The sequence below is a fragment of the Python bivittatus genome, unplaced genomic scaffold (assembly GCF_059951505.1).
Source record: "Python bivittatus isolate LINGU-HERP-01145 unplaced genomic scaffold, Pbiv_v1 ctg000570_np1212, whole genome shotgun sequence".
Lineage (NCBI taxonomy): Eukaryota > Metazoa > Chordata > Lepidosauria > Squamata > Pythonidae > Python > Python bivittatus.
Window position 1 is genome coordinate 3210353 of NW_028277097.1, and position 27316 is coordinate 3237668.

The following is a 27316-nucleotide window of genomic DNA, read 5'->3' on the forward strand; positions in this document are numbered from 1 at the left end:
CTTGGCAGAAAAAAGAATGCTTACCTACGCTTCAGGAGCTCAAGATATTGTATATGGGATCTCCTCTCATTATCCTAAAGTGCAGGGCTGTGGCTTGGCAGTGAAAGGTGGGGATAGTTTCAAAGCCCCAAATGAGCTCTGTAGTCAAATGGAGGTTTTACAACAGAGGTTCCTTGCTCTCATTCCAACATCTTAACCATTACAATACATATCACTAAACTTACATCGTACTCGGGGCACTGCATATCATCTCATGGTGCCCCACTTAGATTATTGTAACACACTGTCTGCCTTTGATTATTACTCAGAACTGCAGTTGGTTCAGAGTGCAGCAGTCCATGTGTTGATTAGCCTTCACTGGTGGGAACACATTACACCAGTGTTGCAGGCCCTACACTGGTTGCCCTTAGGTTTCCAGGTACAATTTAAAGTGCTGGTATTAACCTATAAAACCCTACATAGCTTGATGCCTAGTTGTCTGCAGGACTGCATTCTCTCACTAGAATTGGCTGGGCCAGTTTGAGCTACCAGGAAAAACTATTTGTGGTGCCCCATTTAAGGGAGGTAAAAGGTGAAGTTAAATTGCATTGCTTTTCTGCACCAGTTCTTTGGAATGACCTCCCAGCAGACCTCTGGCTACCTCCCATTTTTATTTCCTTCTAGCAGCTGCTCAGAACAGAACTCTTTTGGAGGGCATTGGGGTCTTGACTCCCTCTGGGTTTGGTTATAATTTGGTTTGGCTAATTTAAAATGATTCTCAGTTTTTCACTAGTATTTATATATTTTTGTTTTTTATGTGCTGTTTATTGCCCACTGTTTTGTATGTAGCTTATTTATTGCATTTTTATTGAGTATTTCTTTCTATAACATGACTGAGATTCCACAGTTCATAAATGTAAATAATAATAATAATAATAATAATAATAATAATAATAATTTGCGATGATACCCTTAACACCATCAGACAACAACATCTGTCTATCCCAGGTCCTTGGGAAGGACTCAATAGGTGGATAAAAATGCCAAATTCAGTCTAAATATCTGGCTGACTGTGAGACCAGCAACAATAATAGCATCTTATACTGTTTACTTTCCCAAAAATGTTTCTCCTGTATTTTCCCACTCTGTCTACAGATTGGAAAAAGTGGGGGGAGGGAGAAATGTGCTTTTGAAATCCTGAGAAAAGGATTACAGGTAGTCCTCGACTATGACCATTTGTTCAGCAACCGTTCGAAGTTACGACGGTGCTGAAAAAATGGACTTATGACTTGTCCCCGAAGTTACAGCCATTGCAGTGCCCCTGTGATCAAAATTTGGGTGCTTGGCAGACCACTTGCGCTTAGCACTGCAGGAGCGCTTCAACTCCCCTCATCGGCCTATCTTCCCCCCATCTCTGCTCTTTAGAGTGCCCTGCCCTCTGCCACATACCCTGCTGCCTGCTGCTCTGCCCCCTGCTGCCCATATCTGACGTTTGCCATCTTCTTCCTCCTGTTGGCCTGGGATCCAGGTGCTGGGCAAGGGTGCAGCTCTGGGATGCGTGTTTCTGCAAAGCCTCGCCCCTGGAAGTGGCTCCTGCAAAGCCTCATGAACAGCCAGTAACTTCCAACATGAGCTGCAGAGTGAACCCTGGAAGTGCCTCCTGAAAAACTTTGCCCCTGGAGGCACTTCCAGGGATGAGGGTTTGCAGGAGGTGCTTCTGGCATGCACTCTGCAGCTCACATTGGATCCCAGGCCAACATCAAGAGGAAGAAGGCGAAGGTCAGCTGGGGCAGCGGAGTGCAGGGTGGAGGGGTCTCGGAGTGCAGGGTGGTGAGGATGACTGCAGCTGGGACTGGGTTGGGGCAGCTGGGGCTTCCCAGGACATGGCACCTTTCTGCCACGCTGCTGGGGCTTCCTGGGGCATGGCAGCTTTGCGGAAGTCCTTTTGTGGTGCGCTGCTGGGCTGGGCTGGGGCTCTACACTTGATGTTAAATATTACTTTTCCCATAATTCAATGGAATCCCAAATTCTAGGAGCCCATTTAGGTTGGGCTGTGCTTTTGGAAAAATAAATTAGGTCTTACCACCTCATGTGCTATATAAATGACATTAATGTACATCAATTTAGAGCAGTGTTTCTCAACCTTGGCCACTTGAAAATGTGTGGATTTCAACTCCTAGAATTCCCCAGCCAGCTGTGCTGTGCTGGCTGGGGAATTCTGGGAGGTAAAGTCCACACATCTTCAAGTGGCCAAGGTTGAGAAACACTGATTTAGAGTATGGTTTTGTACAGATAATAGGATTAAAATTATAATCTGAAAATCAGGAATTTACCTGTACACATAACTTTTCTGGCATGAATGGCTTTAGCCAAACCGGTATCTCTCAGCCCTCTTTTTCCTACCTCATTCCTGTTGTATGCAGGTCATATTAGTACTGTCATACTTTACAAGTTATCTGTTAAGATTGCTGAAGATTATTTGTGAAATTTAAATGGTTATTTTAAAGCAGTGTTGTCCAAATTTGGCCACTTTAAGATGAGTGGACTTCAACTCCCAGAATTCCCCAGCCAGCATTCCTCATGCTGGCTGGGGAATTCTGGGAGTTGAAGTCCACTCATCTTAAAGTGGCCAAGTTTGGACAACACTGTTTTAAAGGCCCTCAAAAACCGCTAAGTATTTGGCTTAGCTGTGACTGTTACCACTAGAACGTGACACTTGTTTCAGATTGTAAAATCAGTGCTTTTTGAACAGAATTTACCTTGAAATTGTCATCTTCCCTATCTCGTCATTGTTCCTAACTTTTTGTAATTGGTGTTAATATATTCTGTGCAGAATAGAATCATGCTCCCCCATAAACCAGTTGAATATGTTGTAGGTCACTTTTTAAATGCTCAACAAGTGTTAAAAACATGCTAAACAAGAAGCTACAAACATTTGAGGAAAGAAATTTTAAAAAAATGCAAAAAGAAGAAAAGAAGTTAATGCTAGTTTATCAGATAAGTAATTAAAAGTTTCCAGTAAAACTTAGCAAAAAAAAAAAATCCTTAAAGAACATTCCGAGTGTAAGTGGCAGGCTATATTCATAATTGAGAATGTGGAGGAAAGAAAAGAAGCTAGTTTTCTTGGCGTATCGCCATGTATTGTAAAAAATTCAAGGAGTCTTTGAGAGTTGAATTCTTTCTAGCTCATGGCTATTGAGAATTTGTTTTATTATTTGCCCTCCTGTTTTCTTTCATCATTTGGACCTCCATTTGAAGAATGAAGTATCACAGCTCTAAAGAAGAATCTTTGCTTCCCCCACTTTTGCTGCAGTTGTTTACTGTTCCTGCGCTATTTCTAGGAAATTGTATTGAAGTGTGAAATGGGTAGCATTTGTGTAATGTATTTTTACTTTAATGAACAATTGTCTGGCAATGTTTTTAAAAAAGTAATTGTGCTTAAATATTCTGTCTGAACCAATATGAGTTGCAATTAGTTTAACTGTGGTTGTTGTGCTATGAATTTAGCATGTGTTAACTAACCACACTTAAGACTAGCAGATGTAGGATGCCAAAGAGAAATGCCCAAACTCAGGATTCATGAACGTGAATAATAAACCATGTTTGTTTGTTTGTTTGTTTATTTATAAGATTTGTATGGCTACCCATCTTAAAACACAACGCTGGGCAGCTGATTTACTGTTACCTTCAATAAGAGCTACTATGACTGAGGTCCCACTGCATTTTTAATATTAAAAAAACCAAAACTATAAAGTAAATTGTAAAAACAAACTTTATGGAGTATCACTCCATAGGTGTCTGCTAGTGATGTCACCTGCAAGTGACGTTATCAGGCAACCAATTACAAATTAGGTTATTTGTGTCATCACATCAGACACATAGGCCATGTCTCTTTCATAACGATATCACAATGCAAATGCCATCATCAGAACTTGTGCTGGATGCCATTGTGTCCCATGTAGCGTGAGCCATATTTATATTCTCTGAGCTACAGGTACTGAAATTATGCCATCAGAGACTTGATAGCTTGGAACAGACGTTCCCAACCTGGTAGAAGGGATATATGCTGGGGGCAGGGGCGGTAGAAGAAACGATTTATGTTGTTAATAGATGCATTAAGCTTGTTAAGAAAGACACCACAGCTACTTCCTTCATTTTGTAATGAAAAGCAATGGGCAGTTGCACCAAATTCAATATTTTGCTGGTGGGTTTTAGTGAGGCAGTCTTGGATGATTGTGGACAATTATACCTTCCTGAGGTTTCATAATGTTTTTCATGATATAATGCAACTGTTTTTCATACAAACTTTGGAATTTGTACAAAAGTATTGTACAAATTGTACAAACTTTGTGAATGCAAAGCCCCCTACCTTTTCATCAATTTTATAGAAACATAAATTAAAAACTTATTACTGTGCAGTTTACTGTGGGTGAAGCACAAATGCTTAGTATAATACTTTAAAATATATAAATGCCTTTTCATGTATGTCACCAAGACATAGTTGTATAAGACCATTCTACTTTCCTTAGCAGGAGAAGTAGTTCCACAATCCTGCCTACACTGAGTCTCCCATTGTATTAAATATTTGTTGCTAATGTGGGTTACAACATAATCTTATTCCACCAAATGCTTTGAATAGCCAGGCCTGAAAGGGGTTGTACAATTTAATTAGATATTCATTATGTAAGTGAATTTTTGAAGGTACTGCTTTTAAAAAAGAAAAAGCTGAAGGTGTGGTCATGTTCTACCTTAAGGGCATAGCCTTGTTTATGGTGGCAGATGAATAAAATGTTCTCCTTCTGCTTTTGGTGATAAATGGTTTAAATCAACTTATTACTACTTATAACCTTTTTGAGAAGGTATCTAAGTGACAACTAGACAATGCTCCAGGCAAGAGTGGGAAGATGGATAATAATTCCTTTTTTCATTATATATGAATCCAAAAGAGATTTAAGGTTCTAACATATACCAGGAAAAAAGATGCATTACTTTGAATAGAGGTCATATATAAGAAATGGAGTTTGCTTATTATGCTTAATGCTTTAATTGAGCAAGAGTACTATTGGTGGCCCATTGTAGAATACCTCTTTACATTCTTTTATGTACAGTGTTGTGCTTTGTAGTGTGTCAGAATTCTTCATTATGAAGATCCCAGGATTCATTCTAGTTCTCTTAATTAAAAAGAGATTTTAAACTTACTACTAGGTGTCTGGATTTTTTTTTCTTTGTCTCATGAAAAGAAGAGAAGAGCTGCTTAGTTTTGAGGGCATATCAATAAGAGAGACTGTTTTTTTTTTCTTGGAATGAAGATTGTGGTTCAATAATTTTGGACTAGCTACACAAATAAAGATTTGTTTTCTTTGCAAGGAAGCTTTAACTATGGTGTAAATGTCAGACTGGAAGTAGATCACAGTAAACCAAAACAGAGCCAATTGCTTTTCTTCATGTTTATTTTCATTATCTCATTGTTCCTGTACATTTCTCTGCTGATCCCAATTTATGCCAGCAGCAATCTTGATTTTATTATGATATTGTAATTGTTGGAATGAGATCATATTTGTATTATTTATCTGTTTTTAGCACACTTTTTAGTAAAGGCAACACTGAAGCAAGTATTCTTTTCTCTTGACTGAAGGAGATAAATCAGTGGTTAGGACAGTGTTTCTCAACCTTGGGAACTTTAAGATGTGTGGACTTCAACTCCTAGAATTCCCCAGCCAGCCATGCTGGCTGGGGAATTCTAGGAGTTGAAGTCCACACATCTTAAAGTTCCCAAGGTTGAGAAACACTGGGTTAGGAGAAGGATTTTTTTTTTCCTGTAGTGGTTCCCTTGAGCTCTTGGAAGAAAGGCATGATATAAATCTAAGAAATAAATATGATACCTGAACTGCAACTCTGTGAATAATAGTGTATACCCCATATCTAAATAAATGTTTGTCTCTTGGAGTGAGTTAACAGCCAACCAATAGCTCTGGAAACTCTAAACCAGTGTTTGTCAACCTTGGGAACTTTAAGATGTGTGGCTGGCTGGGGAATTCTGGGAGTTGAAGTCCACACATCTTAAAGTTCCCAAGGTTGAGAAACACTGGGTTAGGAGAAGGATTTTTTTTTTTTCCTGTAGTAGTCCAAGGGCTCTAGAGTGAGCTTCCTGAGTCCACTTGTTAAACTAAATCTTTGGAGAAGTAAAATCCATTCTGGTGCTTGTTTTGAAGTGGCTTACTTATGATTGATGGGATTTTAATTGTTTAATTAAGAAGATACTGAAATTTCAGCTTTGCAGTAAGCTGACTCAAGGTGGATTTAAAAATTTCAAAGGAGGTACTGAGCCTAGGGCGTTATCATCAGCCAGAGAGCAGTAGGGAAATAAAGTTGGGTGAGGATCTCAGAATGGAAGTAACACTAGTATGTTTAACTCACTTCAAAAGAGTTGTTGCACAACTGGGATTTATTATAATTATTGGAAACAGGGTACTTGGGGAATAATGCTTTCCTATGTCACAATCTAAATCCAGCATGAGGAAGGAGCAGGGAGAGAAGATTATACAGTCCTTCTTAGTAAGACTGCTGGTCTGACATCAGGGTGCTCTTGATTTTGAAGGGGAAAAAGAAAGACACAAACAATCCTACATCAAATTGGTTTTGGCCTTCAGTTGTCCTGCTGCTAAATTTAAACTTCTGAATTTATACTTGTTCTTCATGATACCAGGGAACAGTTATCATATGATGAATGCTCTGAATGAATCTTTCTGCAATTTCTGTTTTTTCATTATGAAGGATATTGCTTGCTTGGTCAAGTCTTCTGGTTTCTGGGACTATGGTCTAAGTTATCTGGATGATGGATTGCAGAAATGAGATAGGTTGCATATCACAAGGTCTGGTAAAACTGTGTTTGGCCAAAAGTAAAGTTCTTCAGAGAGAGAGAGAAATGAGTTATATCCCTCCTTTCATTTAGAAGTTAAAGACTTATATAGTATAAAGGGAAGTAGGGTTGTTGATGCAACAGGGTCTATTAAACCTTTCAGTAGAAAATCAGAAAGCACATTGGCTCATAGTCTTCACTGGCTATGCACTAATCCTCAAGTATGGAAAAAAACAAGGTGAGCTCTTAGTACAAGAAAAGAAATATTGTTTAATAAGTAATATGGAGATATTTGCTCAAAAGGAAGAGAAGCAATAGAAAGAGAGGAGGGTTGCATTGTTTTGAAAGTGTCTATTTCTGCTCAGAAATCCAAGTGAATCAATTTGGCAATTCTGTAAAAGGACATTTGAAGTGAAAAAAAATAAATAAATAAAAGCAGTGTTATTTACAATCAGCTGCCCAACCAAGGAAGATATACGAATTATGCTTTCCAGAAGCTATTGCAGCTCTTTCAAAGGGGCATGAACTTGAGAGATAACCAGTGAGGGTGTTCAACTTGATGACTTTCTCCCGAAGCATGTCCTTGATAGTACATATAGTGTAATATTAGAGTATTGATCTAAAAGCAGGGAGACTTGAATTCAAGCCCCCTTTTCATTCATGATATTCATGGGACACTTTGGGTCAGTTACTTGCTTCTCAGCTTAATCTCTACATAAAGGTGCTATGACCTTTATGCAAGGTCCTTCATATAAGCAGGAAGAGAAGAACCTTAAGCAACTTGGAGGCAAAGTAGTATGTTAATACAATAGAGATGTGTCAGTAATTGTCAGTCATCCAATTTCATAGCCTGCTTAAAGTATAATTATTTACCCAAACTTTAGTTTCTTACAATGCATTTGAGCTTGACTGCTATAGAAGGCTATATTGTGAATGGCCGGTTTAAGGACGACCCATAGTTAAGAAAGTTAAGCCTATTGTAGCAAAATTTGAGTTAAATACACAATGATTCAAGTTAAATACACAATGGCTCGAGTTAATTACACAATACTACTTATACAGTATTACACAATAATACTGTTCTGGCTCACATATAAATTTGATTTAAGGACAGATCTTGGGAACGGAACTTGTTCTTAAACTGGGGACTACCTGTACTGCTTTATTATTCTATTGCCAGTGTTTTGTTACTGCTATAAATATAATAAATTATCGTAACTTTCATGGTCTGGGTCTTTGTGTGTTTTAATGAAGCAGAAGTCTTCATGAGGAAAATGTTTTACAAAATCCATTTCGACTACCTCTGACATTGTTGTTGCTGTGAATTTGGATTAGAATCAACCTTCTTATTCTGGTACCCTCCAGATATTTAGGGACTACATTTTGCAAAGTTTTCAGTATTCTGTTTGGATCAGGTAGTATTAAGGGTGGTTGCACGCTATTCTTTGTTAGTATGTTTTGAGATTGTGTTGCCACAACTGTCCATTCTGTGTGACAGGATATGAAATCCAGTCCTGGCAGAGTAAAGTATACTTCATCCTTAATAGATATTGCTCTTTCAGGACTGGCCATTAAATAAATTGGAGTGGCTGCTTTAGGCTGCAAATGCTGGAAAATGGGGAGTGCGGTCAAAGTGTTGGAATACAGAAACATGAGTGGTGTAAGATCTATTTGCGGCGTTAAGCTACTTCACTGTTCTTAGACGTGATGCAGTATGGTGTCCGCATCATCAGTGTTCAAGTATCTTAAATTATACCAGCTTCCCCAGACATTAAATAGGAGGGAGTAGAGATACCTAGGAAATCCTTTACAAGCAAGAATATATATGCTGAAATAAATTCTGTAGATTCCTACACTGATATTTCTTTTGTGGTTTACATTTACTCTGACACAAACTGTACTTAGGAAACTGATTTCCAAAAGCTCTATGGAATCCATTTTGATTACTTTCTTGTGAGACTTAGGAAATAAATCTCAAAGTTTGTTATAAATGTTATGTTCTATTAATGCAATATTCACCTTGGAATATTTAATAAGGGATGCAAACCAAAATTACTTTGTCTTGGTCTTTGTGAAGTACGCCTTTATTCTTACTACCAGATCAAACAGATTCATTTTAAGGAGGAAACTGTATAATGCATATAATACTATCCATACTATCCATACTAGGCCTCCTATATGCAAATTTTACCTCAAAGAGAACTATGTTCATTCCTCAAATAATTGATCAGATTTTATCAGTTCCTACAGGTAATGCTGAACACAAAAGTCTTAAACATTGAGATCTCACTTTAATTCCAGATAGTATTACAGGCTAATAATGCATTCCTGTGTGTGTATTTCAAAGGTGTCAAAGTATCTTTTGAGGAAAAAATTAGAGGCCACGGATGTAAAAGGATTATTTATATTGCAAAGAGAATTAATAGTTCATTTTTCAGAGAGTCTGCTTTGGTTTTCATGCCACTTCCTTGTGTGATATTACACGTTCCTCATTGTTTCTAGTTTAGCACCGTCGGAAGCACTCTGGTAAATAAATGATTCAGAGCCTACAATGTATTATTTAGTTCTTTAGATTGCTGAATAGGTCAACGTTTTGCATACAGCTATTAAAACATTCCACTTATATCAAAAGCAAAAGTAAGTGTCCTTTTTCATAAGGGTACTTAGGTCTGAATCTCAACTTTTTAATATGTATTTTTAAAGCCACTAAAGCAACCTTTGTATACACACACTTACACACACACACACACACACACACGCTTGAGGATTCTAATCCCCAGAATTCCAACAGCACTGAATTGGCTCTCCCGACACATATGGAAAGCACCAGATTGGAAAAGGCTCTATTAGAAGGTTGGTTTATAGTAGAAGAGTTAAGGGCATGGCAATCTTCCAAGTTCCCAGAGTGAGGTGAACCCAGATGTTACCTGTCAAGATGCTCATAGCTTTAACAGATCTGTCACAAGGTCAGACAAATACAACTTCCCCGATTACTTGGTTTGGCTCCGTTTCTTAAATCTTCAATTAAGAACAGTGGAAGAGTTCACTCACAGTCATTGACCTCATGTATTTAGTTCTGCTGCTTAACTCTGATGTTTTAAAAAATTCTGACATATATTGGGCATTAAAACACAAAAGTAATATAACATAAGCCATATTGTGGGTAGGTACTAATTTTAGTCTATTTTTACACTTGGGTTGTCAGTAGGACTAGTACTTTTTAATAGTTTCTGGGTTGTAAATTTCAGTTATCGTTAAAAGTTGTACATAACTGATAATTTCCAAATTATTTGTTTAAAAATCGTGGTAGAAAGAGGAAGAAAATAAAGACCTTGATATTGTATACTGCCCCCCCCCCAAATTGCTAGCAACAATTTCAGCAGAAGCAGTGAGTCCCTCAAATCGCGCACAGGAGGACCCTCAAATCGCACATGGGATGTGTCTGGGGCAGTGCAACCCCATCCAGAAGAACAGATGGAACATCTCCAGAACCAGGGGGTTCTAAAACCCAAAGCCATTCAGTCTTACTAGGGTTGAACCAAAGCCTGTTGTTTCCCATACAGGCCCCCCCAGCCTCCAGACTCTGAGACGGGAGTTCCACGGTGTTGTGACACCTTTTTCAAGACCTATGCATAAGTTCATATGGAGATCGCAGGATTCTTTGTATTCTCTGTATTCTTTATCCTTATTGGCTCTTAGTGGGTCTAGTTTTCGCATCTGAGGAAGTGTTGCCTGCCAACTAAATAGGATGTTGTAGAACCACTCCCAAAGCATTACCTTATTTGAGCAAGGAAGGGTGGTGGTAACATGACTTAAAGCACTTTGTAAAAAGCAAAGCTCCATTTCAGTTGGGTTTAAATGTAAGTGAACAGACAGCACAAAATGGTCTTGGCTACCACAATGAATGATCTCTTATAGAAAAGTTAGAATTGCAATCTTCTACTTCCAGTGGCTTATTGAAGAAGTTGGCCCTGGTAATACCGTGGTGGTACTGAGCCATAATCTGGTAATTTCCCAAATAGATTGCTATAAGACAGGCCTGCACAACATATGGCACGTGGGCTGCTTGTGGCCCGCCAAAGGATTTCATGCGGCCTGCATCGCTCATGAGCGTGAGGTCTGAAAATGCAGTATGTGGTGTTTTTTTTAAAATAAAGTTTCCGCGATGAACTGTCGCAGGGGTGATTTCCGGGAAATAACCAATCAGTGCGCAGCCTGTGAGCCCTGACACGTTATGATGGCGATGAGGGCAGCAAAATTACTCACCGAAGCAGTGAAACTCTAACCGATGAACATTTGGAAGATATTTTGAAAACATTGATTTCAAACATGATTCCGAAGTATGATAAACTGATTTCTGACAAGAAGTGTAATACATCCCATTAACGAAATGTAAATGGTAAGAAAACCTTAAAAATATATTCAAACTTACCAAAGTAATATTTTTTTCCTTAAGTAATAAGTGTAATAATTGAAATTTCCCTTTTTTATAATATGGTTTATTTTATTTGCAAAACAGTTTAATCATTAATTATACTATAATTATAATTATTATTATTATTCTATAATAATAATAATAACAACAACAACAACAACGCAGTGGTGTAGCAGCTTAATGACACTGAAAGTTGCTGGCCAGAAATGGTCAGCACTTCAGCGGTTCAAGCCCAGCTCCGTGCAGCAGAGTGAGCTCTTGCTTCCTCCCCTGCCAACCCAGCAGCTTGAAAACTTACGTGAGTAGATAAATGGGGACTCTCACCCCAGTGGGAGGAAAAATGCTGGCGGCGCTTGCATGGGAGACGGGAGCAGTTGCCAGTAACGCAGAAGCCACGCATGCCCGAAAAAGGCGCGAAGCAACAGAAACCCCGCCTCCTGCGCTCGCCAGCTGGGCTCTGCTCTAGGAAGGAGGCACTGGCAAACCACTTCCGAAACACCTTGCCTTGAAAACTGCAGGGACTCGTCCAGGCAGTCGCCGCAGAATCGGTCACAATTGAGTGCGGATTAAAAAAATAATAATAATAATTATAGTACAATTAATGATTAAACTATTTTGCAAATAAAAAACATTATTATCCCATTATTATAACTTTACTTGGAAAGTGAGGCGCTAAAAACCTATCTGCAGCCCGAAGAAGTTTAGCCTATTTAATTTCGGCCCTTACCTGCTGCCAAGTTGTGCAGGTCTGCTGTAAGATTAGAACTACACAATAGCAAATAAGTATGTTGATGAAGATTCTCAGCCATCTAGGTGGAATTATCTGGAGGTTGAGTCCTGACAACTGGACTTCTTCAGATTTATAACTAGTGTATCTAAGACAAATTATATTATACCAATCTAAAGGAGCAGCAGTGGCTGCTTATCATTTTCCAAAACCAGTCTGTTTTTTTAATCGGCTACTACCAAGTCAAAACAGCATTTATTTGTCCCGACATTTCAAGTACAATTGCGCTTATCAGACTGTTCTGTTCTTTTACTTTCCTTTTCAGCTGTTTCATTATGAAAATTTTGCTATTTTTTGTGTGTGCTTTTTCCTTATCCATGCTTTTGTAAGCTATGTCTGCCAAAAAAGAAGGGTGGTTGAAAAATATTTCAAATAATAAATAAATGTAACAAGTAATGGAAAATCGAGTCAGGTTCATTAGTGTTTGCTATAAATATTAAGCTGTCTGCAATCTCCCATTGTGTGGCAGAACTTGTATATTGTTCAGATTTAAATGTTCTATTACTAGTCTGCTGTGAGACAGTAATAAAAGCGTATTAACTTTCTGATCAAATTTTATGATCTTTCTCATTTGCTCTCTAGACAGTTTATTGTTCCACATTATTCTTTAATTTCTCCATTGTTAATAGGTTTTAGTATCGTCTCATGTTGACTCTGTGCCAAGCACAGTCCCCCGCTATCTTTTGAACATCTGTTCAGGCTATTAATAGCCTATACTGTGATTTTTCAGACAGTTGTGAATATGAGGTAGTGCTACAAACCTGCCTCATAATTTTTTAGTCCTTAATATTAAGTAGGTAGCTCTCATAGAGAAAACACTGAGTTCTTTTATGTGGATCCTCCTCTGCTAAAAACCTTACCCAAGTCTGACTTGTAAGAGATGGTCCGTATTGAGATGGATTTTGCATGTGATCCGTTGGGAGTCTGTATTTTCCTGGATCCTTCATATGCTTTCAGCTATCATCTTGGTTCTTTATACTGTCTGTAGCTTCCTTTCAGTATTAACAGCAAAATCTACCTGCTATCAAACCTGCTTGAGATCATCTCTGCTTGTACAGGAACCAGTGGTACCAAGGAGAAGGTTCACTCTGTGATTGCATTGTAGCAAAATCATTTCTTTCCCAGGGTAGCCAATTTTGTTTTTTTCCCTCTAATCACCATGTGAAATCAGTCCCTTTTTTTTTTTTTTAATTTAATCATTTTTTGGTTTGTACTTAGGTTACTTTTACCCTGATTCTGGTAATAGATTGTCGTGGCATTTTTTTTTTTCCAGTTTAAATATTTGTTAGACCATTCTGATTTGAAAGGCTACTGTTTTATTGGTGTTCCACTGAACTTTGTTTTTTAAGATGCTTTGTCTAAGTCGCATTTGGAGAAAGGGTATAACTGCTAAAAACCCCTCAGTCTCCACACCTTCGTAACTACTTAGCTTAGCAATCACCATTTTCTCTCTCTTAGCTAATTGCCCATTCACATAGTACACTGATACACGGTATCAGCTTCATGTTTGAGACCAAGTGTAATGTAGATTATATACCAAAGCAACAAATAGCTGTTACCTGATTAGAGAATAAACACCCAGCAGTTCAGATCTCAACTGGATTTGCAGTTGGCGCAGTCTTATTGCTTCCTGCTATGATCTGCATTGCCCTGACCAGGAAAGACAGGCAAGTATATGTGTTTATATGTGCTTATAAGACTGACAGCATAACACATTGTTAAGAATTCTTGATTCTATTTTATTTCTAATAATGAAAATATCCCCCCTTCATATTTGTTTAAAGTGCCTACTATTTGAAATATCCCTAGGAATTCAACTATTTATATATCTGTTCATTCCTACAAGGTTACATTCTCCCCATCTTTTTTTTTTTTTTTTTGGTGAATAAGGAATCTCTGTTTATGAACTGGATAGTTCTCTTTTATCCTAAAACCATGACATCCTAGAAAAAATACTTATTTTATTATTATTTGTTTTATTTGGGGGAGGGCTTTTCTCTCCAATCCACTGGGAAGCCATGATGCCTTCAGATTGTTGAAGAACAGAAGTTAGAGCTTTCCCCCAATATCACTCTCAGATGCATAAAATTATTGGTAGATTAATTTTCTTCTTCCCCAGCAATCTGTGTGTAACTGATAGGAGGGAAACAGCAATACAGATCTGTATGGCTGTTTCTCTCCTATCAGTTACATACAGATTGCTGGTAACAGCAACCAGGGCGCAGGGGTGTACTGGAAACAAGGGTGGAGCCGCACAGAATGCCATCATGAGAGGAACAGATTGGCCTGTCTTAGATCAAAGATATCCTTTGAGAGGGTCCCTATGCTCTTCACATAGTTCCTATGATTGAGATCCGTTCGCTTTATTGCAAAAGTATTTCCTGGCTTCAGACTCTGTCATATTCTGCCCTGTAATTCAATACATTTCCCCTCCTTTTAACCTTATGACAACTTAATTTAGATGCATCCCAACACTAACATACATTAAAATGAATTTATTTTCTCCCTCAACAAGTGTTTACAGCCGTAATACTAAATTAGGTTGGTTCTGTCCTTTGCTAGGCCCAGTTTATTCAAATTCTGTGTTGATTTCTTATTAACTGCATCGCCACCCCCCAAAAAACCCTGCAAAACTGGGGGGGGAAAAGGCAAATCATCATTGTTCAGAAACACAATGTTGATGGTTAAGATTTGTAAGGACTCAGAGTCCCCTTTTATTTAACTAAGGTGATATAAAATAGTGGAGCAAGGACCAACTAGCACAGCAGAAAAAAGTTGATTTAAAAATTTGATACACCTTATATTTTGCTTATATCATATGAATATTTGAATCTGATGCAGAAATGAATGAATCATCCCTGTTCTGTTAATCTATGCATATTTGTGTTTTATTCAAGTGGTTTTCCAGGATGACTTGGCAGCCGTGTAACTACTATGTTATTAAGTTAACTGTCACCGCAAAATGAAAATATTTTGAAGCTATTACCTTCAGGATATAATGGAGAATTGAGGATCTCCAATAGAATCAAATGTTACAGATAATCAGGGTTTTAAGGGTGCATGAACTTTGCCTAATTGTTTGTCTGTCTTGCATTGACACAGTCTATAGATGGTGTGCTTGATGGCCATTTTGGCTGATGTGACTCAGGAATAATGTTTCATTTTCCAAGATCTTCAGTCTGATATGGGAACCAGAATTCTTGCCACCTGTATTCAACCATACACACTAAGTTAAATTGTCATCAACTGTTGGTACAGTTTTGGTTCTTCTCCATCTTCCAGAAATTCATGAACTACCATGCACATTCTTTAAGAATTATTGACAATTAACTATATTCATTTGGCCTTCAGCCAGGCTAGTTGTGATTCCTACACTTCTTCCCTGCCTTTTGAAAATATTGTTTTAGCAGTTGTTTCATCATGTGCTGTACTTCCTTGGTCAGACATCTTTGTGAACTCATACATAAAGTACTGTAAAATGCAAAAGAATCTTCTTCTTGCTGACATCTCTCAGCACATTTTCACATAGTTAAAGTACATAGTCATGTTTTTGTAGTGCTATAATGAAACTATGTTTGCTCTTTTCTTTCAGGTTGATAGGTTTCCTTAATTCATGGCCAGTCCTTGGAATGACAGTTTTTTTGTCAATTATCAGTTTGACACTAGCATATTTGCATAATTGATCAATCTCCACATACTTTTATTAAGAATGTAAGGATAATTTTATCGGCTAGAATATGAATATATATTTATTCATATATATTCAAGTAGTCCTCGCTTACCGACCACAATTGGGACTGGCAACTCCATCACTAAGTGCCATGGTCACTAAGCAAAACTTCACATGGCCACACCAGACTTATATCCCACTTCCATTGTTAAGTGAATCATTGCGATCATTGAGATATCACATGACCGCAACTTGCAATTTCACTTCCACATTCTCCATTAACTCTGCTTGTCAGAAGGCAGTTATAAAGTTCACAAATGGTGATTACGTGACCACGGGATGCTGCAACAGCCATAAATGTAAGGATTGGCCACAAAGCTGGGTTTTCCCCCCCCAACCATTGTAACTTCAAATGGTCACTAAACAAGGCAGTCAGTAAGTGCAATACCAATCTTTGCTGTGACCCTTCTGAAACAAGGCATTTTTTTTTTTACATTGTGTACTCTGAAGCTGTGTTTCTTATCGGTGTCTTATTTTAATTCCTTCTAGTGTGGCACACTATCTATGGTATGAAGAACAAGATGAGGAGACCTTGAACATTTATGCAGCTGCTTTTATTTAAAAATAAAAGAGTATGCCTAGACTTTCTGGATAGGTGCTAATCATCTTGTGGCACAACATCAAGCTTTTTAAAGTCCAGAATTCAAATCTCCTCCAAGGCTTTAACTTTTGCAATCAGCTAACAAGTGTGTTGTTCCATTATGTCCCACAAATCTTTGGGTTGCCCATATTTATTCTTCATTGTTATAGTACTCTCATTGCTTTCTTTTCCATTAGCATCTTTAATTTCCAAGGATTAAGGTTGGGGTTAGGGGAAGAAAACTTTTTTAAACGACAGGTAGAGATATAAATGTAACAGGCTGGGTATAGTGTATGTACCTGATACAGTCAGTGGGTCAAATTATTTATTATTTATGTTAAGTCTTATCAATTTTAATGGGTGCATTCCAAGTTTGGAACCAGTTCAGTTCTAGAATGGCAATCATTTTAATAATAAGATGATTGTAGTACCATATGTATTTTAAACATGGATGCGCTCTAAATCATTGGCAGTTGTACATAATTTCTTTCCAGTTATGGAGATTATTATTTTCTTTCAGCCTTTTTTGGAAGGAAAATGTAATCCCTCCCAAGGTCAAGTCGGACATCAATTGTGATAAAGTAGTATTTGAAGGTTTGTTTCATAACATATGTTCAGTGGTATATGTAGCATAAACAGAGATGAAGAACAACTTTTGTTTGTGCATGTTCTTAAATTTTTATTTTAAAACATTTTTAGATAAACTGATATTTAAAGGCAGTACCATTGAAGCATCTTGAGGGTAGGGGTGGAGAGAATGGTAGATTCAGGTGGAGGAATTCTCCCATTTCCCTGGAGCATTGCTTCTCTTCCTTCCTTCATCTCAATTCTTGAAAGCATATGCCCTTGCTTTCTCCATGCAGGCAGATTAGGAGGTAGAGATTCAACTTATGTTGGGTGGTACCATATCTGTTCTGAAGACTTGAATTCATAGCTTGCAGGGCACTTCTGAATTCAGTCCTGAATCTGGATACCCAGTTTCTGTAGTGGGAAGAAGTGCATTTGTACAGCTAAGGTTTGTGTCCTGACTATCCCCTATTTCTGGAATATCAAGTCTGAATCTTGTTGATCTCACTGTATTGCTTTCTACTTTTAAGAAATGAAGGAGAGTCTGTAGGATTTTACTCTTTGAAGAGGGCTAACTGTTCATATCTTTCTTCAGATGACAAAGATTTTTTATTTGGAAAGTCTTTGCTGACTTATTTCTGAAGTAGATTTTAATTTGTCAACTACAGTGATTTATTAATGTACCTTTAGGCTTAAAGGGTGAGAATGAGAATGCTATTTGGTGTGTACATTATAGTAAGATGCCTTGAGGACTGTTTTTTGTGGAAGTGAATGTACCATGTTTTTAAAAAAAATACAGGACTGCTTTCTGAAATGATGCATGTGAATACAAGTACACTGTGATGAGAACTAGAATTGGCAAAAGCTTTGTACTGAATGTACTGAGTGGCAAATTTGGGTTGTCTTTGTGTAATGTGTGAAAAGTACTGTCATTAAGGTGAAGGCAGTCAGTGTCTAGTTACTAAGGCAGTAAGTTATGTTTCTCAATACCAGTTGTTGGGAAACATGATTAGGATGATGCTGGTGACCTCTCAACCTCTTTTTGGGTTTTTCATTGGCATCTTATTAACTGCTGTAAGAACAGAACATCAGACTAGACAATCTAATCCAAACGAGCTCTTTTTATGTTCTTCAGTGCATATACTACCTTTGGAATGGAAGTTTCTTTCTTGTATATACCGTGACTTGCTCAAATGCTGTATTAGCTGCAAACAGGGGTTTAAACAACAAAATGCCGATCATACAGTTATTGGCAGTGCTTTTATTTGTAGAATGAAATGTAAGTATTTTAACATGGTGCTTCTACATGGATATGGTAAGATAAGAGATTTTTGTAAGTTCCTCTTACCATATCATTTAAATACATGCTTTTGTGATGGTTTAGAGAGGACCTTATTGTCCTTGACATGGAAATAGCAGCATAACCTAATTGTATGCAGGCTCCTTAGTTCCTGTATGGGGCATGACCACAGTTGATGAGTTTCTCATTCAAGTAACCCTCGACCTCATAAAATTGGACTCATGCCTAAGCCCACCCTTTATAATGCCAGATTTTTTTCTCATTTTCTATCCATGCAGTTAACGTATATGTAGTTTTAAAATACTGTTTTAACAGAATCAATTTCATGGTGAATGCATTTAGTCAAACAAGCCATTTAAACAACATCTTGCTCGTGTGTAGCAGACCATTTTACAATTACTTGATAGTTTTACAAGCCTGTGTTTCAGACAGGGTAATTGGTTGTCTCTGAGATGTGAGTTTGGGAATTAAACTCATTAACTTCATTCAGTGATCAGAATATTTCTCAGCAAACTTTGTTCCATATTGGTGCCATTTTTAATGGCAGTCATGTTTTAATATATTTTAGTTGGGTTGCAAGAAAAGAAATAAATTAAGAAGTTAATTATATATCAGATTACAGTGGGCATATCTGTCTAATATCTATTATAATTTGAGTACTGTTTAATAGAATTGGGGTTTTCTGTGATATTGCAGTGTAGCACTCAGTAAGATCATAATAGAACCTACATTTTTCTGAATTCTGTGCATTCTGTGAATAAAAGGAATGAAATGGTTTTAGTTAAATTGTCACAGACACTCTTACCCATGGAGTTGCATTTCTGTAGTTAGACTAAGTGTTGCTGTGCGTATCTTTGAATCAGCTTTCATTGCACCTTGGCAACTACATTTCAAGGCCGTATGAGTTGCTCCTAAAGCATTGGACCATGTTCTTGTTGCTTTTCATTCTCTGAATTTCCTTTTAGGATGTTCCATTATGCCCTTTGTGTCACAACTGAGAGAACTGAGAAAATAACAGCATCTTTGGGGCAAAAGTAAATGGAGTTTGATCAGAAAGTAAATTAAACTAAACAGGTGCACCCATTTTATGCTCGCTTGTTATTATGTTTCCAGTCCTAGCGTAGACCATTTTAATTTTATTTCCATTTAAGTGGTCAAAAGTATTGATTTCCTCTTATCGCAACAACTACAAATACTTGTCTGATTAATGAAAGCACATATTTACAGTGACTCATGATCTTACATCACAGGAAAGGTTGATGTTTGCCTCTAAAGTTTTCTGTTGTGGAAATGCAAATTTTAGTTTTTTAATTCAGTGTGTTTGTCATACAGACAGCTGCTGACTAATATTCTAAAATCAGCTTCCATATTTTTTTAACAGGTTACCTGCAGGATTTTTTACATGCTGAGTACCCAAAATACAAAATGTACAGTATTCATTCATTTTCTCTAAAATACACCAATCTTTTAATGCTCCATTTGTACAAATCCTACATGTTACTCTATATTGTTACAGTATTTGGCAAATACACATCTCATTTCAATATCATTCTGTCTATAGGTTGTATTTGCTAGACTTTCATTACATTAAGTTTAGGGTTATGAACATCTCAGGTTCATTTTGTTTTGTTTTGTTTTTTTAGTCAACTAAGCATTAACTAACGTTGTTATCAGCTAAACTAACAGTGATTTTATGCTTCCACTCTGGATATTGTTGTCAGTTTGTCTTTGCAAAATGAGCCACTGTAATCTGTTTTGCTCAAAAGTACAATCAGAGTTTTAACATCCGTATCACAGCTTCATTTTCAGGTATGCCAAATGTATATTTCACAATGCTATTAAGAACATAGCATTATACAGCAATTCAAATTCCTAGGGCAGTGTAGATGACAAATTTTATGAAATCATTATCCTAACTAGGTTGCATTTTAATTATAATACTGGAGTCAGATTCAAGTCTTGATGGGACAAATTAGACATCACTTACTTAAGTCCCACTGATTTCAAAGGTCCAGTGGTTAATTAACTTAGTCTGAGTTTATCCCAGAGAATATGATAGGGTTTTTGTTTGGTCTGGTTCTTTATTTTGTTTCTGGGAGACATTCAAGCCATACAGTTGCTGATTTGGTCACTGTAAATCAGACAGACAGTGACTGGGTAAGATATGGTATATCTTTATGATATTTCATCATTTTTTCAAAGAATTTCATTTCAAATACATGTTCAGAGAAGGAATTAGCCATAGATAACACAATTAATACATATTTTTAAAATTACTTTATTTACCAAGTAGTAAATTTCATACACAGATAGTATCTTGAGTAGATATTAGGACTAAATAAACCCTTTGAAAGAAGTGTTCTGCAGCTGGAGTGGAAACTCTGAACAATGTGCAAAGCTGCATCATTTGCAAGACTTGTGCAGTTACTTCAGAAACTGCTACTGGCTGTCTCTGCATCCGTGTGCATGCCTATCCATTTTGCTGCATACGCATAGATAGCTGGAAACAGCTTCCAAGCCAGATATGCAAGCTTTGAAAGTACCACTGCTGCCTTAATTTGAAAAGAGATGCTTTGTCTGCATTCTCATGTGTTGCAAAGCACCTCGTTCAAAGGGTTTGTACAGCCCTATTAAACATGAATGTCTCTCCTACATTTGGGATCACACGCAGATCTTTGAATAATTCTCTTTATGGACCTTCTGAAGTATCTCTAGTATCATGCCAAAAGTTTGATGGTGATGACCTGTTCCTAACATCACACACTGATATAAAAAGGAATAATATTGGCATTGGTCATTAAAATTAAGGCTAATAAAGTGTTGTTTACTGCTCTATAAATTCACTAGGTATCTTGACCATGCATGTGTATTCTATTGAGAATCTCATGAACTACTTTTATATAGCGCTTTGGTTAAGATATGGTATATAATGTTGCTATTAGTATTAGTTTCTCTTTAATATATTTCTACAATTTATTTCCACACAGAAAGGAGAGTTAAAAGGAACATACATTTGTTATAAAGTAAAGTGTGCAATATTTTTTAGACTGGAGAATATATGTTGAATCCACTTTCTCCATAATTTAGACTATGTGCCTATCTTCATCTAAACATTTAGGGAAAAATAATTCTCAGGGTCAGTTGTCCCATTGAGCAAAGTGAGGCTTTGCCAGTCTGCCAGTGCTGGGAAGAGAAATTAATGGAAATTCCCTAAGTTATTTGTTGTCCTCAGATGTGATGGACATTATTTCATTGTTGGGTTTTGAGGTAAGACTCAACTAATGGTTTGCTTGTCTGCATCCAAGCAATGGATCTTGAAAAGCTAAGGAGATTTAAACCTGGTTAGTATGTGAATGGAAGACTTCCACAAAATTCCAGGGCTCTAGGCTGTACTGAGAAGTTGAGAAAACATTCCAGAAAAAGGCAGTCCACTCCTGTATTATTGCCAAGAAAGCAACCTGGAGGTGCACAGGAAGAATTCAAGCTTAACTTGAAAAAAACTTTATTTTTAGGTTCTGTGAGTAGAATGGAGGTAGAAGACCATTTTATACTTTGTATTAGGCAGCAAAATTCTTGGTTTTTTTCTTCAGTCTTCATAGTTCATATTTGTGTATAAAGTTTGGGAAGAAATTCGCTGTTGTCCTACCAGTGCCTCTCCTGAAAACTCCATGATTCTTACTTTATGACGCTTTTCCCAACCTGGTGTTCTCAATCTTAAATCCAATACCCATAATTTCCATAAATGCTTGCTGATCAATTCAGTTAAATGCTTACTGAGTAATTCTTGCCATTGCATACTGTATATTTGCTCTCAAAAACACATGTTGAATTGGTTTTGATAGCTGTTTATAGCTGATTTGGAACTTTTAGGATGTGTGGAACCAAGTGAATTAAATGAGTTCCAATCTGCTGTCTGAAGGGTGTTGACCTGGTCATTTTGTAGCAAATCATAAAGAATAAATTACAAAACTGTCTTACTCACCAATAATCATTCTGAATAGTTCCTGTCATATAACTTTAGATGGAATTTGATGTTTGTCTATTTCATTAAAATTAGTTTTGGTTTGTACATATATCTTTATGTTGTCTTCACTTGTGTAATTCACTTGTGTCTCTAATTTAGAAACTTGTGCAAGCAGTTTGTACAAGCAAAAGGTGTATCTCCATCCTACTCATAAAAGCTGCTATTTGATACGTTCTACATATTTTACATGATTTGATCTGTTTCATTAATAGACAAAAATCATCTCACAACCCTTTCTATGCTTTAATGTACTAATGGAAAAGTAGCTTCCAGACAAGCTAATTGTCCATAACATAAACATTTGCAGAGCACAACATAAACTTCGTTTCAAGAACAGTAGGAAATAACTCAAAAAATGAGCATCCAGACGTTTCTATTTTGAAAAGATTAGTGAGCCAGCAAATACATAGAATTAACTTTTTTTTTAAAAAAATGCTTCTTTTTCTCTTTTTTAAATAGATCAAAAAGTATTTGGAACTTGAACCACTTGCGCGAGGGAAACGTTGGATACTTAAACCCTGTTCCTTGGATGATATGGAATCAGTAAAAGACAGCTTTGGCTTCCTGATAAATTTACTAGAAGACAGAGATCTGGAGCCTTCAAGGATGTGAAGAAAACAAGGATGGTTCTCAGATAACATTGTACCTGTTTGTCTCACTTTCAGCTGAATTATGGTTTGGTATACAGAAGGATGTGTTAGAGCTTGCAATAAATATATTTTTGCATTAATCCCAGAAAGTCTGTTTATAAATTCTGTGAATCGGATTTATGATTATTTTCAGTAATGTTGCCTGTACTACTGAATGGGGAATTCCTCTTGTTTACCAACAAACCTGTTCACTGTATTCTAGTTTCCTGCATTGTCATAGCCATAATGCAGAATTTTGCTGTACCTGAAAAATTTAAATCCAGCTGTAAATGGAGACACAAAGTTTTATGGAAATTATAGTCACTAAGAACCAGAGTACATTTTAAAACCAAGGAATGCATTTTGATGCAAAGAACAGCAGACTTTTTAAAGAATGCACTCCACCACTTTTTAACAATTACAATTTTTTTTTTCAATAATGCAAACCATTCATTTAGCAGGAAGCGTGGCAAAAACAATGAAAATATCAGTATTTTATTAGGATTTGGAAGCCTCAAATGCAAATTGCCTTTGTAAATTTAAATTAAGCTGATAATTGTATAAAATGATGATGAAATGGAGGCTACCTTGTAGTTAAAAAAAAATATGAAACAAGAACAATAAGCAAGTTCAAATAATCACTGGATGTATTATTCTTCAAGACTAGTGTTAAGCTAGAATTCCTAGCCCTTGGAATTATTAAAAAAATTCAGTGTCTCTGAATTACATTCAAAAGTCTACTGTCTGTATTTTTTAAATACCCCTATTTTCAGGGGCCTAGATTTCTTCTAAATTTTATTCAAGACTGAATATTGTAAAAAAAGCTTTTCATCCTGAGAATAGGATTATTTTTTGTTGTTCATTATACATAACAACACTCCATTGAGTTCCAAGAATGTATCCATCTTCCAATTTTGCTTATTTTGGAAGAATGCTTCAAAATTTAAAACTGCCTTGTTCATAATACAGCACTGAATAGCTCTTAACTTGGATTTGTATGTTAGATGTCAGAATCGCTGATTAAGGCTAGAGTGGAACAGGTCTAGAGGATACAGCAACATTTGGTTTTGCTTCCTCATTTTTGGCTTGCTTTTTCTTTAATTTTAAAACCAGTTGCAGAAAGAAATCACTTGCAAAGAATGCCATTTTTTAAAAATAATTTATACCTGTATGTTATTGGGAAGTAAAAATTATGAAATATATCATGTGATTTATTCTGTGAATCTTCTTTTTAAAAGCATTGATCACCAAAATCATTGGATATAGGGGAAACAGTCAGTTTTACTTTTGATTATTCCTGATGCCACATGTATATAATTATATGTATATAATAGTAGTGGTGGGATTACAAAATGTAGAAATTAAGGTAGACCAAAACTTAAGAATTGTAATGCTAATGGATTTTTTGACATCACCACTTTTTCCATTCTGCAATGCCATTTCTATAGTGATAGGCATTCTGAATTATACAAATAAAGTAATGCTTGTTTGGAGGGCATGTGGCAGTATGCAGATTAAATAAATACGCCCTTTCAATTCGTATCCTATAACTCTCTAGATCCACCATAAGAAACCAAGATCAGTTTATATGAACTATGATTATTTTCATTGACTCAAATGGCTCTTCATTTATATTGGCAAAAAAAACCTGTTTATATAAATATGGTTAAAAATACTTAAATAGGTAACAATGGAGTCAACTCTATAATAGTAATTGGACCCTGTTTGTGACTTTAAAAGAATGCCAAGCACCGGGTAAGAGTCAAACAAAACAATTCTGCCACCTCTAGTCATGAATTTACCCATGATCTAGTTAAAAATTGACAGAAGAAAGTTATTTAGGAACAAAAAATAAATCTTTAACCCCTTTGTAATATCTGTTGTAGACTAGAATTCTGTTCCTATCTATAATTAGGAGTGAGCAATGCATTCAGTGGGGTTTTCTTGTGATTAACATGTATACGGTCCAGCTGCAGAACCTTTATGAAAATAAATTTACAGAAAAGTTACATTTCTCTAAGAATTTCCATCAGAAATGTTTGATTTCTGTTCCACTTGATAAAAGAAGATACCTTAAATCTGCTAGATGACTTCAGATCAGTCCTTTCATTTTTAATGTTTGGTGGATTCCATTTTGGAGTTGCAGTTAATACCATCTGTAACATTTTGGTATTCTTAAACACCTCACATTTCTTTAAAAAAGATTTTTAAAAAATGGCCTACCTATAGTGCTCTTCAGTGTATATCAATCAGTGAGCAGTTTTTACCCTGCTCTCTTTTTTCCCCCTTGATCTGGGCCTCCATTATAAATGAATTAAATTCCCCTTCCATATCCTGGCCTGTGTTGCCCATAAAAATTAACCAATACTGAACATTCCCGCTTTATTTTAACTGAGAAAGTTGTGATGCTGCACTCTTACCGACATCTGTTAAATTACTTTCTGGGCGCGCTTGTGAGTGTGTAGATGCCCGCGTTCGGCTTTTTCTCAGACCTATGGCTGTCTGCAGCACTTGGTCAGTAAGAATAAAAACATGATCAATCAATATCCCACTGCAGCTGTTTGGACAGGTTTTTGCCAGGGTTCTAATGCTTTACAACTGTCAGTGGCTCCTTTTGTCTGCTCAGAGTGTTGCTTCATGTTTATATCATGCGCGCATATCCCCCAAAGTGCTTACATTTTTAAACTTCTAATGTGTTCAGTGTTTTTGCCTGCCCCATATAATGTGCCTGTGCCACATGTCTCCAATTACATATTCAAATACTGTAACCCGACGTATGTGTTGTATTATTGTGCTTCTTGCATTTCGTTATTTATAGAGGTTAACGGATTTTTGTACTTAACTAGCTAACCGAGTTGCCCTTTTTTTTTGTAATGGCAAGTAATTTATATTATAAAGATTTGTATCTCACTGTACTTAAAAACAATGATTGATAGCTAACTCTCCATATATCCCTGACTTTATACTAAAATGCAGCATTGTTAACAAATTTCAGGCAGACAACTGCAATGCAGGAAGAACTGTTTTGTGATTTATATAGTTTACACTAACCACAATGACAATAAATGCTGTGCAGAACATTTAAGTATGTTATGTTTTAAATCAGTATTAATATTCAAGAATGTGTTTTAATTTCTTTGACGTTGTCACTTTAGTCTGTCTCTCACATAAAGCCCATGGATATCCACAAATATTTTGAAAACACCCAGCCATTCAATGAAATACAGAATACAGAAGCAAACTTCAGCAGATTTCATACAACAATTACCTCCATTAGAATAATCTAGACAATCAAATCAATGCGATGATTAACACTAGCAAGAAAAGGAAATCCTCTACCTTGGTCTTTCCCAATCCAGTGAGCTCCAGATGTCCACCTCATCCATTATCCGTAACCACAGAAAAATGTTTATACTGGAATACAGCAGCCAATAAATCTTGCAGAATGATAGAATCTCAAGCAGAAATTGTCTTTGAGTAAAGATCCTGCAAAATTCACATGGATTGTCAATGTACATGTTTGATTGTTTATTTTTCCCCAAATGATTTCTTCTATGGAAAATAAATAGCTAATAGAACATGCCTCAATGCTTAATATGCCTGACATATAAGATTGTAGATTTTTTTCACCAAAAATAAATGTGTTCTCAAAATTGTTTCGAAATATTTTGCAAGATGCCAAATAGCAACTTTCAGTATTACAACCATCTGAGGAATGTTGAGAAGTTATCAATGGCCAGAATCTAAAGAGCTTTTTTCCCCCATCTAAAATATCCCTGCTGGAATATTTGATGCATTTTAAAGAGGTCCATTCAGAAAATCCTTTTCAAATTTCCCTCCATAGGAAAAGCAATTGGCTATATAACGTGGGGAGCTACTCCAAAAGGAAAATGTTGTTACTACTTATGAACTCATTGAGGTTCACAGGGCACTGAAGACCGGCCAATATATTGAGTCACTATCTCAATGTGTTAGTATTTCTTTTATGCAGTAAGGATATGAACTTAAAGTAGATAAGTCTACCCAAAGGGGATATGGTGAAAGTGGAAAATAAATGAGAGGGGGTACATTTCACTGCTTCCAATGAAATGGAGTGGGAGACACTTGTCATATTTCTAAATTACATAGGTTGCGGCACAGATCACCAGTGTGAGAAAACATTTCACAATGATTCAGTTTTGTAGTTCTGATTTTTTTGGTCTTTTAATGTAAATCAATGAAGTCAGCAAGTAATTCTGAATGAGTAGCCTGAAAATAGAATTTTAATGCATTCCCTAATATTAAATATTCAGTATTACATATACAGAGTAGAGAGAGAGAGGGAGGGAGGAAGTGTTCTGTACATGAAATAGCCATCTGCATATATGTGCTGATCCCAAGTACACTGAATGCTTCTTTACATGCAACATAGATGCATTTCAGGTTC

The 27316-nt window shown here is 36.6% G+C and overlaps 1 protein-coding gene across 5 annotated transcripts in view; it reads left to right on the forward strand.

Moving 5' to 3' along the window:
* The window catches only part of ARL15 (ARF like GTPase 15), a 225106-nt gene extending 198634 nt beyond the window's left edge, over nt 1-26472 (forward strand). For 4 of the 5 annotated variants that reach the window (XM_088152910.1, XM_088152909.1, XM_088152908.1 and 1 more), the window contains one exon: nt 22721-26472. In XM_088152910.1, coding sequence (XP_088009036.1) covers nt 22721-22873 — 153 coding nt within the window. In that variant the 3' untranslated portion in view covers nt 22874-26472. The remainder of the gene's footprint in view (nt 1-22720) is intronic. The other variant, XM_088152913.1, reaches the window with a different exon arrangement.
* The last annotated feature ends 844 nt before the right edge of the window (nt 26473-27316 follow it).